Source organism: Taudactylus pleione, unplaced genomic scaffold (genome assembly GCF_031769625.1).
Source record: "Taudactylus pleione unplaced genomic scaffold, aTauple2 ptg000682l, whole genome shotgun sequence".
In the NCBI taxonomy this organism is placed as follows: domain Eukaryota; kingdom Metazoa; phylum Chordata; class Amphibia; order Anura; family Myobatrachidae; genus Taudactylus; species Taudactylus pleione.
Window position 1 is genome coordinate 2,612,181 of NW_028285084.1, and position 15,607 is coordinate 2,627,787.

General features: G+C 42.8%; 1 protein-coding gene across 1 annotated transcript in view; it reads right to left on the reverse strand.

Annotated features, from left to right (window-relative positions):
• Nucleotides 1-15,607, reverse strand: part of AATF (apoptosis antagonizing transcription factor) — a 139,268-nt gene that overhangs the window by 57,980 nt on the left and 65,681 nt on the right. The window contains 1 exon segment of the mRNA XM_088455959.1: nt 15,442-15,525. Within this exon segment, the coding sequence (XP_088312085.1) occupies nt 15,442-15,525 (84 nt within the window).

Sequence of the window (15,607 nt, forward strand, 5' to 3'; positions counted from 1 at the left end):
GATTTTTCTACCAGTGGACAAGATTTCGGCTCTACAATTGCGTGTGCACAAATTGCTCCAAAATCAGAGGGTATCCATTCACTCAGCAATGCAGGTCCTGGGGTCCGTTGTATCCAGTTTTGACATGGTGAATATGTCCAGGTCCATTCCAGGCCTCTGCCACGACTGATTCTCTCCAGGTGGAACGGGCAGTATCATCTGATATGGTCCCAGACGTTCCTCCTTTTTCAGGAAGTTCGGTTTTCCCTATACTGGTGGCTGAAAACGTCTCATCTGAACAAGGGTCGCACCCTTTTGGATTCCAAGGTGGGGGCTCCTCACCACGGATGCCAGCCTTCGCGGTTGGATCACGGTGACATGCCATCATACCTTTCAGGGTAGATGGACTTACTCAGGAAAGTCAACTATACATAAACATCCTGGAACTTCGAGCCGTGTACAAAGCACTCAAGCACAGGATAGCCTGTCCAAATCCAGTCCAACAATGCGACCACAGTAGCCTAACTCAATTACCAGGGAGGCACACGAAGGCGGTCAGCCATGAAGGAAGTTGAAAACATTCTGGTTTGGGCAGAAAGTTATCTCCCAGCAATATTCATCCCCTAAGTCCTAAACGGGGAAGCAGACTTCCTAAATCGTCAGGCTCTTCATCCGGATGTCTTTCAGATCCTAGTCTACGAATGGGGACTACCAGAATTAAACCTGATGGTCTCCCATCAGTATCACAAGGTCACCAGGTATGGATCAAGAACCAGAGACCCCTCAGCCACCTTCATGGATGCTCTGGCAGTAAGATGGGACTTCAATCTGGCATATCTATTTCCTCTAATCTCCCTTCCCCTAAGGGTCATCAGGAAATTCAAGCAACAGGGTGGCACAGTAATACTGTAGCTCCTGCTTGGCCCAGACGCCTTTGGTTCACCAACCTTCAGAATCTCTCCATAGACACTCCATGGCCTCTTCCTCTAGGGCCGGACCCGTTAGCTCAGGGTCCCTGCCTGCATCCGGACCTTCCTCATATGTCTTGGACGGCGTGGTTCTTGAGTCTTCCATCTTAAGAGCCAAAGGAATTTACTAGCTTTATAATTCAGACGATGCTTAGGGCACAAAAGCCTTCCTCTGCCCGCATCTATTACAGAGTTTGGCACTCCTATTTTCAATGGTATTCCCATAGAAAATATGGCCCTACAGTTTTTAGAGTCTCCCGAGGGCTTGCTTTTCTCCAGGCTGGGTTGGACCTTGGTCTTCGTCTGGCCACTCAGAGTTCAGGTACCTCCACTATCAGTTTGGTTTTCAGCAAAGTATCGCCCCTCTGCCAGGATGTTAGAACATTTTTGCAGGGTGTTCTGAGGGTTCATCCTTCCTTTGTCCCTCCGGTAGCTCTGTGGGATTTGTCTTTGTTCTCAGGGCTCTACAGACTCCCCCATTTGAACCCCTGAACTCAGTAGACCTCAAGTGGTTGACAGCAAAGGCAGTTTTTCTTGTTATCTCCTCTTTCCGCAGGATCTCTGATTTGGCAGCACTTTCTTGTCGCTCCCCCTTTTTGATTTTTCACCAGGATAGAGCTATTCTTCGTACCAAGCGCTTTAGGTTACCTTCCTAAAGTAGCATCAGTTTTCAAGTAAATTCAGAAATTGTGGTTCCAGACCTCTCTGTAGGTGAAGCATCTCTGGATGTTGTACGTGCTTTACATATCTACGTGGATAGTACAAACTCTTTTAGGATATTGAGCTCTTTTTGCGTTGTATGGCTTTCACAAGAAAGGCTGGCCAGCTAACATACAGACTCTGGCTAGATGGCTTCGTATGATGATTTCTCAGGTTTACACACAAACTGATCTCACTGTTCCAAACACAGTTACAGCACATTCTACTCGGTCTGTGGGACCATCGTGGGCGTTTCAACGTGGTGCCTCTTCTGAACAATTGTGCAAGGCAGCCACGTGGTCTTCCGTCCACACTTTTCTCAGGTTTTACGCCTGGGATATTTTTGCCTCTCAGGATGCTTTCTTTGGGCACCGGATTCTCCTTTTCTGCTAAGGAGCGACCCCACTCTTAAGGGAGCTGGTTTGGGACATCCCCAAGGTAATTCCTGTGGACCCTATGGAACCCGAAGAAAAAAAAAAAAATAAGAGTAATGGTATAACATACCTTTGTTAAGTTTTTCTTTGATGTCCAAAGGGTCCACAGGGCACCCACCCTAATACACCTGGTTGTTATTGGGTAATCTTTTTTTTCTTTGTATTTCACTGATTCCCTCTTCTTAGAGTGTTTCTGGTGTACATTCCTTCTGCCCGTAGCTAGGGGCGGAGTATACATGGAGGAGGACCCAGTGCATCCTGGGAGCTAAATATTGTAACTGTTTGGTGCCTGGATCACTCCAACCACATACCCCAAGGTAATTCCTGTGGACCCTATGGACCTCGAAGAGAGTTATAACATAACTCTTATTTTATTACAAGACTCATATTATGTTATTAGGAATAGCCCTAACCTCTGTCTCTCCCAACCAGTTAATTCAAACAATAGATAGTTCAACAAAAACTGTTAGAATAATATAGATGTAATCCAATAGTATGCCATGTACTTTGATTAAACAGAAATCAATGTTACCTGGTGAAAGTTCCAATAGTGAGATTTTAGGACCATGGATCATAGATCATCAAATACTCGAGCGATGTATATGGATACTTATATAATCTACTTAGATGTCGCCACAGCTGAGTATAGTAATATTCCACTTGCAAAAAGATCAGTATAATATTTAGAACTTCCACATACCAAAATATATAAATGGCCTTATGTTTTCTGTCAAGTTGATCCTTATTGTAATTATAGGATTACAAAATCTAGTAAAATAATTTATCTAGAGTAGAACCCTACTGGAAAACTGCTGCTGCAGTCTACTGCTGAATCAGTTACTGATAGAAGTAACATCTCCATCAGTTCTTTCCTTTCGTCACTAGATGCCAGGTTCAACGGAACTACTGTGCCTGAATTGCCTTTTTTATAAAAATAAATATTATGAACCAATATACTTGATAAATCAATCATCTCTCTTACAATCAACCCAGGCTTTGTTTTACCTTTTAATTTATGCTAAAATCTGTTTTCCTCTCATCTAAATATGGTTGCTCTCAATCAAAGTACATGCGAGACCTGGAATCTGTGGATATGGATTATTCTATATAAAGAAACCTTTTCATATGTGTAACGGCATTTACTAAAAAAATGATAGGTGCATGTATTAGTACTCTGTGCACAACTGTCTTTCCTGTGGCAGCCCCAATGAAAATGACCAGTAACGCAAATTCATGGCCACTAATTATTAAAATATAGCCACAATGCTAATTAAGTACTGTGAGCTGGAGAATAATCCACAGGCCATCAGAAGTAGCTAGATAATGATAATAGTAAGCTCCGTCATTGCATATTTTTGCACCAGACCCCAGCATCTGAATGCAAAGGATAGGCCTCCATGTGGCAGTTGCCTGTACATGCCCGTATTGAGCACATGCTTGTCCGCTCCATGCCTCCCCCATACCAACTCTGTGGTGTAGAGTTATAAATTGAAAATACAGAAAAATAAAGTGGGTGTACATTGTGATCCTTTCAGTGGAGTAACATTAAATTACACACAAAAAAAATTAGCATGTTTCAAATAAAAGATTTATTTTTAGCGCTATCATTTTTTTAATCAGACAATTGCCTGAGTTGAGTCATTGCCTGCTTCTCAGATAATTTAGAAACTGTAGCATGCTCTAGGGGTGTTGCCAAGTGTAATGCTGAGCGCCTCGTGTGTGCCTGTGTAACAGAGCACACTGTGTTCCACTAATGAGCGGGATTTTTCCGATATCCCATAAAAACATGTCAAATGATCATCTGTGCTAATTTCAAGAATTTTGCTCATAATGTGCATGAGTTTTTGTCCAGGTGTAGAAAATCTTGTGATTAACAGATATTTGTCAATATAATGATATCAGTTTAGGCTTAGACAAAAAAAACTTTTCATTTGGTATCACATTGAAACATACTGAATTATTAAACCAATATAAATGGCAACTTTTGATGTGTGTGATCTGTGACATTTTAATAATAATTTATATAATATGGCAGTGGTTCCCAAACCTTTTTTGAGTCACGGCACCCTAGAGTAACAGGTTTGATTTCTACGGCACCCCTATGCCAAAAGCTTCTTATTGGGAAAACGAAGAAAAAATAATAAATTAAGTGGATTGTGCTTACCTATCATCCTTCGCTTCAGTTATGTGGTGGCAGAAAGGGTTGTACTTCTGTTTGTCCACATATTTTATTTTCACATTGACCACAAGTAATTGAATTTGAAACTGGAGCACCAACCCGCGGCACCCAGTTTGGGAACCACTGTAATAAGTGTGCAGAGGAGTTAGTAGCTATGCCCACTTTCTCTTATAAGGAAATCTGCTAGAATATTGTTGCTAGAAACTACTTAACCAACCAGTAACCAAATACAAGCAGCAATATACAACCAAAAGAGTAACAGAAGCCACCTTAGCCACTCCCCCTTCCTCCATCTGCATGTAAGCAATGTGCAGGAGGAGTGTCAGCAGAGGGCAGGGAGAATGGTTTTGCTTCTGCGTTTAAGGCTGGGAGCGGAGGCACTGGGCTCACTGGTTATCACTCACAGCGGTAACAGGTTAGAAATTATTAAATGCATCTTCTCCAGCCCATTGCCAGCCAATAAGGAAAGGGTGTGTATTTATTTTAATCTATTGTCTATACATTGTGTCATATATATATATATATATATATATATATACATATATATATATATTTATTAGGGGTGTGCACTGGCCGCTTTTCATGTTTTGGATCTTTCTTCGTGTTTTGGATCTGGATTGGTTTTGCCAAAACCACCCTGTCATGTTTTGGGTTATGGGTTTTGTGTTTTGGATCTGTATTTTTTTGAAAAAAAAATCATTAAAACAGCTAAAATCACAGAATTTGTGGGTTTTTCTGCTCTTATGCTGTTATTAACCTCAATAACCTTAATTTCCACTCATTTCCAGTCTATTCTGAACACCTCACAATAGTGTTTTTATGTCAAAAAGGTTGCACCGAGGTAGCTGGATGACTATGCTAAGCGACACGAGTGGGCGGCACAAACACGTGGCCCATCTAGGAGTGACACTGCAGTGGCAGACAGGATGGCAGTTTGAAAAACTAGGCCGCAAACAGTACATAATGCAAAGAAAAAAAAAAGGTGCAAGATGGAATTGTCCTTGGGCCCTCCCACCCACCCTTATGTTGTATAAACAGGACATGCTCACTTTAACAAACCAATCATTTCAGTGCCAGTGTCTGCCACACGACTGTGGCTGAAATTATTGGTTCGTTTGGTCCCCCACAAAACAAGCTGGCAATTAATCTGTCCCTGCACAAACTGGCTCTACAGAGGCAAGATGTCGTCCTCATCCTCCTCATCCACCGATTCCTCACCCTCTTCAGTGTTGTGTACATCCTCATCCACACAAAGTATTAATTGGTCCCCGCTGGAATCCACCACCACAGGTCCCTCTGTATGTTATGGAGGCTGGTCTCCCTGGAAGAGTTGATAATTCATTTTTATGAACATCATCATCTTCACATTTTGTGGAAGCAACCTCCTACGCCTTTCGCTTACAAGGTTCCCGGCTGCACTAAACACTCTTTCGGAGTACACACTGGAGGGGGGGCAACTCAGGTAAAATAGAACCAGTTTGTACAGGGGCCTCCAAATTGCCTCTTTTTCCTGCCAGTACAGGTATGGACTGTCTGACATGCCTACTTGGATGCTGTCACCGATGTAATCCACCACCATTCTGTCAATGGTGACAGTATCATATGCAGTGACAGTAGACATGTCAGAAATTGTTGCCAGGTCCTTCAGTCTGGACCAGATGTCCAAACTTGGTCCTGCCTGCCCTGCATCACCGCCAGCGGGTTGCTCAGGATACCTAAGTTTTATCCTGGCAGCCCCAGTTGCGGGAGAAAATGAAGAAGGAGCTGTTGACATGTCACGTTCTGCTTCAGCTGACAGTGTTTTCACCAGCAGGTCTTTGCACCTCTGCAGGCTTGTGTCGGCCGGAAAGAGAGACACCACATAGGCTTTAAACCTGGGATCGAGCATGGTGGCCAAAATGTAGTGGTCTGATTTCAACAGATTGACCACCCTGGAATCCTGGCAAAGCGAATGAAGGGCTTCATCCACAAGTCCAACATGCCGAGCGGAATCGCTCCGTCTTAGCTCCTCCTTCACTTTCTCCAGCTGCTTCTGCAAAAGCCTGATGAGGGGAATGACCTGACTCAAGCTGGCAGTGTCTGAACTGACTTCACGTGTGGCAAGTTCGAAGGGCTGGAGAACCTTGCACAACACGGAAATCATTCTCCACTGCGCTTGAGTCAGGTGCATACCCCCTCCTTTGCCTATGTCATAGGTGGATGTATAGGCTTGAATGGCCTTTTGCTGCTCCTCCATCCTCTGAAACATATAGAGGGTTGAGTTCCACCGCGTCACAACCTCTTGCTTCAGGTGATGGCGGGGCAGGTTCAAGAGTGTTTGCTGTCGCTCCAGTCTTCGGCACGCAGTCGCTGAATGGCGAAAGAGGCCAGAAATTTTTCGGGCCACCCAAAGCGTCTCCTGCACGCCCCTGTCGCTGTTCAGAAAATTCTGCACCATCAAATTTATTCTGTGAGCAAAACATGGGACATGCTGGAATTTGCCCAGATGTAATGCCCACACAATATTGGTGGCGTTGTCAGATATCACAAATCCCCAGGAGAGTCTAAGTGGGGTAAGCCACTGAGCGATGATTTCCCTCAGTTTCTCTAATAGGTTGTCGGCGGTGTGCCTCTTACTGAAACCGGTGATACACAGCGTAGCCTGCCTTGGAACGAGCTAGCGTTTCTGAGATGCTGCTACTGGTGACGCTGATGTTGTTGCTGCATAAGGTGATACATCTACTCAGTGGGCTGTCACAGTCATATAGTCCTTAGTCTGCCCTGTTCCACTTGTCCACATGTCCGTGGTTAAGTGGACATTGGGTACAACCACATTTTTAAGGACTCTGAGGACACTTTTTCTGACGTTTCTGTACAGTCTCGGTATCGCCTGCCTAGTGAAGTGGAATCTAGATGGGATTTGGAACCGGGGACACACTACCTCCATCAATTGTCTAAATCCCACTGCACTAATGGCGGATACCGGACGCACGTCTAATACCAACATAGCAGTCAAGGCCTCAGTTATAAGTTTTGCTTCAGGATGACTGCTGTCGTACTTCAACCTCCTCGCTAAGGACTGTTGGAGGGTCAGTTGTTTAGTAAAAGTAGTGGTGTTCCTACTTCCTCTCTGGGATGATGAATGACTCCCAGCAGCAACAGCAGCAGCAGTAGGTGTAACAATGCAGGATCCTCCGGAGGAATCCCGGATAGGAGAGTCAGTCATGCCAGTGACATGGCCTGCAGGACTACTTCCGATCCTGACTAAGGAGGAAATTGACGAGGAGGGAGTTCACAGTGTGGTTTGCAGGTGCTTGGATTCAACAGGACGAAGGGATTTAGGTGTCCCTGGACTGCTTACGGTCTTAACCAAAGTATCTTAACTTGACAGTAACTTTTTATGAACGCGCAGCAGGTGACTTATAAGGGAGGATGTTCCTAGGTGGTTAACGTTCCTACCCCTACTTATTTCACCTTTACATATGGTACATATGGCAAGACAGTTGTTGTCCGGATTTGGATAGAAATATTGCCAGACCAAAGAGGTGGAATGTTTGGTCTTCTGCCCAGGCATGACCGTGATGGGCTTTTTCATCCCACGGACAACAACTGTCTCCCTCGGAGCCTAATTTAAACAAACCACATCACCATCAGAATCCTCCTCAGCGCCAGCTACACCAGTATCCTCATCCTGTTGTACTTCAACAGTGACATCTTCAATTTGCATATCAGCAAGTGGACTGTGGGTGCTCCTTTCAGCACTTGCAGAGGGCATGCAAATGGTGGAAAGAGCCACCTCTTCCCATCCAGTGCTGGGAAGGTCAGGCATCGCAACCGCCACCACACTTGGAGTCTCCTTGAGGATTTGTGATATCTTCTTAGAACGCACAGTTCTTCGCTGTGCTTTTGCCAGCTTAACTCGTTTGATTTTTTAGCGGGATGAGGGCTTCCATCATCATGTGAAGCTGCACCACTAGTCATGAACATAGGAAAGACCTTAGTCGTTTCCTTGCCACTCCGTGTCGTAAATGGCATATTGGCAAGTTGACGTTTCTCCTCAAAAGATTTAAATGTTTTTTTTAAGATAATTTTCCTGAACTTTGCCAAGGCCGATGCCCAATGTCATAGAGGGCATATACAATCCCAAATGACAGACGAAGTTGATGGCATGTTATCGTCTATGTCATGACTAGTGGCAGCAGCTTCAGCACAAGGAGGAAGTGGTTCTTGATCTTTCCCTATTTTATTTTTATTGGAGAAAGTTTGGTCATCCATTTATATTGTTATAAATGTTATATTATTGTTATAGTGATATATACATGCGGCTAAGGCACACACAAACACAGAAAATAAATTTTTATTTTTGTTGGAGACTAGTGCACTTTGTGGGTTACACCACCCTTTAAGAAATGAGCCAGCCGGCTCTTTACTTATGGGACACAGGCGCACGCTTGGCGCTGCTCCTTTGTTGATGCACGTGCAGCTACAGTGCACACAATTCACAAAGAAAAAAAAATAATAATAATTTTTTATTTTTTGTGGAGCGCACTTTGAGGGTTGCACCACCCTTTAACAGAGACGCACGCTTGGCGCTGCTGCTTTGAGGATGCACGTACAGTGCAGACAATTCACAAACGCAGAAAAAAAAAAATATATTTTTTGGAGTGCACTTTGGGGGTTACAGCACCCTTTAACGGACGAGCCAACCGGCCCTTTAGTTATGGGACACAGGCGCACACTTGGCGCTGCTCCTTTGTTGATGCACATGCAGCCACAGTGTACACAATTCACAAACACAGGAAAAAAAAATTATTTTTTTGGAGTGCACTTTGGGGGAGCACCCCTGATGCACAGATCACCCCCTGGACAACACTACAGCACCCCTCTAGGGCTATAGCCTTTATGGGACACTGCACAACAAAGTCCAGCCAGCCCCTATGACAGCAGCACAACACAGCCCAGCCTGCCCCTATGGAAAACAGCAGCACAACACAGCCCAGTCAGCCCTTATGGACTGAGTGGTCACAGCCCCTATGGACAACAGCAGCACAACACAGCCCAGCCAGCCCTAGCTCCCACCCTCCCTCTTCACAGCCGGAGTGAGAAATGGCGCCAACGCGGGGACCTTTTATAGAATCCAAAACCCGCGAGATCCGGAAGGCGGGATGATGACGTTTTGCCTCGATTTCAGATCAGAGTCAGGCGGGAGAGTGGAGCCTGACTCGGATCGGGAGGGGTTCGGAACATGTAGAGGGGCACTCGCAATTCCAATTCAATAATGCCGGGGTGCCTTCCTTAAGGTAATGTAGAAGTACGAAGTCTGTCAAAAACAGCAACAGGCGGCGCTCCACGGACTTTATAAATGGAGAAAAATTAAGTAATTTTTCTCCATTTATAAAGTCCGTGGAGTGCTGCCTGTTGCTGTTTTTGACAGACTTCGTATTTATACATACATATATATATATACACACATACATACACAGTGCCTTGCAAAAGTATTCACCCCCCCTGTCTTTTTACCTTTTTTGTTACATTACAACCTGTAATTTTTATTTTTTATCTGAATTTTATGTGATGGATCTGCACAAAATAGTCTAATTTGGTGAAGTGAAATGAGAAAAATATATATAAAAAAGAATCTTTATAAATAAAATTCAGAAAATTGGCATCTGCATATGTAATCACCCCCTGCTATGAAGCCCCTCAAAAGTTCTGGTGCAACCAATTACCTTCAGAAGTTACATAATTTGTGAAATGCGGTCCACCTGTGTGAAATCTAAGTGTCACATGATCTGTCAGTATAAACACACCTTTTCTGAAAGGCCCCAGATGCTGCAATACCACTAAGCAAGAGGCATCACACCATGAAGACCAAGGAGCTCTACAAACAAGTCAGGGACAAACTTGTTGAGAAGTACAATTCTGGGTTGGGTTATAAAAAAAATATCCAAATCTTTAATGATCCCCCGGAGCACCATCAAATCCATCATCATCAAATCGAAAGAACATGGTTCCACAACAAACATGCCAAGAGAAGGCCGCCCACCAAAACTCACAGACCGGGCAAGGAGGGCATTAATCAGAGAGGCAGCACAGAAACCAAAGGTAACCCTGAAGGAGCTGCAGAGTTCCACAGCAGAGACTGGTGTATCTGTCCATGTGAACACAATAAGCCATACACTCCATAGAGCTGGGCTTTATGGAAGAGTGGCCAGAAAAAAAGCCATTACTCAGTGATAAAAATAAGAATAAGACGACATGATTTGAGTTTGCCAAAAGACATGTGGGCGACTCCCCAAATGTATGGAGGAAGGTGCTCTGGTTAGATGAGACTAAAATGTAACTTTCTGGGCACCAAGGAAAACGTTATGTCTGGCGCAAACCCAGCACATCCCATCACCCCAAGAACACCATCTCCACAGTGAAACATGTTGGTGGTAGCATCATGCTGTGGGGATGTTTTTCAGCAGCAGGGACTGGGAAACTGATTTGAGTCGAGGGAAAGATGGATGGTGCTAAATACAGAGATATTCTTGAACAAAACCTGTTTCAGTCTGCCTGTGATTTGAGAATGGGACAGAGGTTCACCTTCCAGCAGGACAGTGACCCGAAGCATACTGCTAAAGGACACTCGAGTGGTTTAAGGGGAAACATTTAAATGTCTTGGAATGGCCTAATCAAAGCCCAGATCTCAATCCAATTGACAATCTGTGATCAGACTTGAAGATTGCTGTTCACAAGCGGAAACCATCCAACATGAAGGAGCTGGAGCAGTTTTGCCTTGAGGAAGGGGCAAAAATCCCAGGGGCAAGATGTGGCAAGCTCATAGAGACTTATCCAAAGCGACTTGCAGCTGTAAATGCTGCAAAAGGTGGCTTGACAAAGTACTGACTTTAGTGGGGTGAATAGTTATGCACGCTGAAGTTTTCTGTTATGTTGTCCTAAATGTTGTTTGATTCACAATATAAAAAAAACAAAACACAACTTCACAGTTGTAGGCATGTTCTGTGAATGAAATGATGCACACCTACAAACAATCCATTTTAATTCCAGGTTGTGAGGCAACAAAACATGAAAAATGCAAAGGGGGGGGGTGAATACTTTATGCAAGGCACTGTATATAAATAAATATACAGAATGGCGGCGGCACTCTCAAGAAAAGCACATTTAAAGACAATTCTGTTGTTTACTTCAACGTTTCTTAAACCCAACTTATACACTTTTTTCTTGGCTGGTGTAACAACTAGATGGATATGTAATTTCTTGATAATGGCTAGTAATGGAACCGAAACGTCGATGGAATTGATAAGTATGGCTATTATTGTCGTAAATGCCTGTACCAAGATACCACTGTGATATGATTGTCTGGATGCGGATATTGGAAAGTGTCCCAATCGTTGGCTATTAAATAGTTTTTTGTGGAATGGTGAACATGGTGAGTGCCCCTTCTTTTGGAATAGATAGATAGACATCTATCATCCGGCACTCCTTAGTGATATTTCAGACAAATGCTCCGGTGCCCTCCTGGGATTTTGTATAGCCCACGTATATATTTCCAAGGCGGCACTCAGGAGACTGTGTATAGGCATCCAAACACATAAAATGGATGAAAAAAGAAAAAATTGTCTTTATATTCTCTGTTAATTTTTTATGGGATTCCAGACTATAGACAGACAGCAAAAAAGTCCACTATGTCTAGATAGACACCAGATGTTAGACAGTCAATAGGTCGACTAGGACAAAAGGTCGACACACTAAAGTTCGCCGTGTAAGAGAGCTGACACGAAAATGGTCGACACGTGATTTTCATTTTCTTTTTTAGGGTTAGGAAGTTACCAGATGGTTAGGGATATGCACCAGGAGGGAGGGTTAGGCACTAGAGGGAAAGGTTAGGGGCAGGCACCTACCCCGACAGTTAGGCACCAAGGTGAGGGTTAGGGTTAAGATTGAGGCTAAAAAACAAAAAGAATCCTGTGTCGACCATTTTTGTGTCAACCTTTTGACCCAGTCGACCTTTAGTCCCAGTCAACCAATTGACTGTTTAACATCTGGTGTCTATCTAGGCACTCTCCACCTTTTTACTGTCTTTCTGTTAATCCACACCCTTTTTGTGTGTTTGGATGCCTAGTCACTTTTTTTTAATCCGCCTTTTTAATAAATTGTATTTATATATTTATGACCATCCGAAATGTTTTGAGGTCTATTATTAATTTGCTGTGCACAGACACTTCAGTTTTGTACACTGTACACAGTAGGCTACAAGGCTGCAGGCTTGTTCAAGGCTGCATAGCTTTTAATTTCAAAGTGGGTTTTTTTTCTAAGTGGGACTACATGTACAGCATAACTTAAAGAGTTAGTCAGGAGTTCTTACTAGCTATATCCTCTGCGATCAGTGAGGGATGATGACTTGACGGATTTTCCCATTCTTTCATTGCAGGTAAACATCTATTTGCACCAGGCATCTATTATAGAAATACCAATGCTGTCTGGAATACACTGATTTTCTAGGTATATTGTCTTTAATTAATATCTGTAAACTCCAGAGCGACTTTAGATATGATTATATAATTAAATATTAACTCCTAGATTCATGGGATGCTGTTTTGGCTCTGTCTGTTTGCATTATAATTTTATGACTTGTATCTGGTGTGGGTGAGGTTATTGGGGGTGGGTGCAATCAGTGACTACACAGGTTATGCTTAACTATACACTCAGTAGGCTACAAGGCTGAAGGCTTGTACAAGGCTGCATAGCTTTTTATTTCAAAGTGTTTTTTTTTTCTAAATGGGACTACATGTACAGCATAACTTAAAGAGTAAAGGTGCATACACACGATTTTTTGAACAATTAACGATATCGTTCAATCGTTGAAAAAATCATTCACTTTCTGAGTTAAAACGATGAACGATTATCGTTCATGAGCGTTCACGTTTGTAGTTTAGTCAGACTGACCAACTCAACGATTTTCATTGAGGGAATATCAAAAATCGTTTGTAGTTCAAAAAAAAAAATCGTTCATTACATTTAGTAAATTAATGATTTTAGTAAACGATTTTCGTTCACTTTCCCTTGAAAAAATGAATAAAAATAGTTTACTAAAATCGTTCATTTACTAAATCATTGTGTGTGTATGCTTCCTTAGTCAGGAATTAAACAGGAGGAAGACAGGAGGACAACATTTTAAAAGAACTCTCTAGAACTTGGAAAAATTTGCAAAGGATCTTCTAAGCTTCCGGAAACCCTGCTACTCAGCCACCAGCTTTCATTATAACCTGGACACACCTTTTGCCAACTCCCTGCTTCAGCATTGCAAGCAACTACCTGCTTGCTGAACATTTAATTCTTGTATGTTTGCGTTTCTTCTCTACACTGTTTAAATCATTCCAGTACCACTGTCAATTTATCTTTATACCACTGTAGTATCTTCCATTGTTTCACACCTATACTTTTTTTTTTTTTATAATCATACTTTATACTAATTCTAAAGTCTTGCAACTTTAAACAGCTCTAAAGTCCTTTTTTTGTTTATAATATACTTTTGTAGTTGTGCCTTTACATCTTCCAGTACTGTTCTTCCTTTTCTCTGATTTTGACATTTGAACTGTACTGCTCCTGCATCTCACACTCATTACTACTACTGACTCCCCCCCCTCCCCAACTGCCCTATCTACACTATGTCTCTTTTCTTCTACTCCTCCCTCACTCAGCTGTTACATTATTTTCTCCTCTACCACCAGTTTTCACCTCTTTTCTCCATCCATAGTCCCCTCTATGTTCTCCCCCTCCTTCCCCTCCTCTATCTCTCTTCATCACATATAAGTCTCTCCACTGCATCTACCACAACTCCAGTATTATTCACTTCTCTTCCACCATGGTCCTGCTGCACTACCACTAAACCCTGTACCCTCTTTTCTCCAAGTTACCTGTCCTCTTCCCCCCACCACACTAAACCTCCACCTTACCCACCACCTGCTGTCACCCTTCCTCATTCAGAAGCCAGCCACATAGCCCCACACTCCTTATCCTCCTGCTCTAGATCAATATCACCTCCACACTACATCAACCCTAATAATCTCATTCTCCTCTCGCCTCTTAACTCTGTCCCTCTCTCCTGTTCCCTCTGGAAAGCCAGTTTTGTCTATAATAAACTGGTCCCCGTTCATGAGCACTTCACCTGCAACGCCTTGATTCTCCTTGCCATCACCAAACCCTGGATTTACCCATCTGACACCACTGCTCCTGCAGCTATCTCCTTTGAGGGCCTCACATTCTCTCACACACCCTGGCCTGGCTGTTTCCATAGTGGTGGTCTTGGGGTCATGCTATCCTTGGGTCACTCCTACCAAGTCTTACCTTCTGAACCCTCCATCTCATTCTTTCCATTCGACACTCATGACATTTGCCTCTTCCAAATTCTACAAGTAGCTGCCCTCTTTTTTTTTTTTTTTGTTCCCCTGGACTTCGTTCAAAATTCCTCCATCACTTGGCTTCCTGGCTCTAAATCTTCAAATGGGCTCTCAAGACCCATTTCCTCCTCAATGCTTTCCAGCACTCATCCTAACCCACTACTCTATGCTCCTTCCTCACGATCTAGCCCATCTGTGTCACCCCTGTTTGTCTGACCCTCCCCTTTAGAATGTAAGCTCGCGCGAGCAGGGCCCTCTTCCCTCATGTGCTTCTTCTTGCCTTACTTTTACTTTCATTTACAATGGCACCTAAAATTTGGTTACTGACACCCTGTTGCTTTTTAGGTGTTATGCAGCATTGTTTATAAATCATGTACTTGTCCTGCATTGTCTGTACTGTTAATAACTGTTGTATTGTGTGCTCATTTGTTTCTGTACTTTGTAAGGCGCTGCGGAACCCTTGTGGCACCATATAAATAAAGTATAATAATAATAAAATGTTATACAGTATTAGGAATTGCATTTCAAGCCTGGTACAGTGATGTTATAAATAATATACTGCACATAAACACTATTCAATACTGCAAGTTGCACATAGGCATATTTTTGCCTTTACATACATGTTCTGATGGTAACACACACACAGATATTACATATTATATATTATAAATATATATATATATATATATACATACATACATACACACACATACATATATATATATATATATATATATATACACATACATACATACATACATACACACACACAGACAGTGCTTAGGATTTAACTTTACCTGGTGATAAAAATCATCATCATCAAAAGTCTCTTCATCGAATTCTTTAAGCTGGGAGTTCGATTTTCCTTCTGTCTGGGCTTCCTAAAAAAATCGCAGTGCAATGTTAGGTCATGTGATTTTGTAAGAGTGAACAAGTGTTCAGTTAAATCAGATTAATTCATAA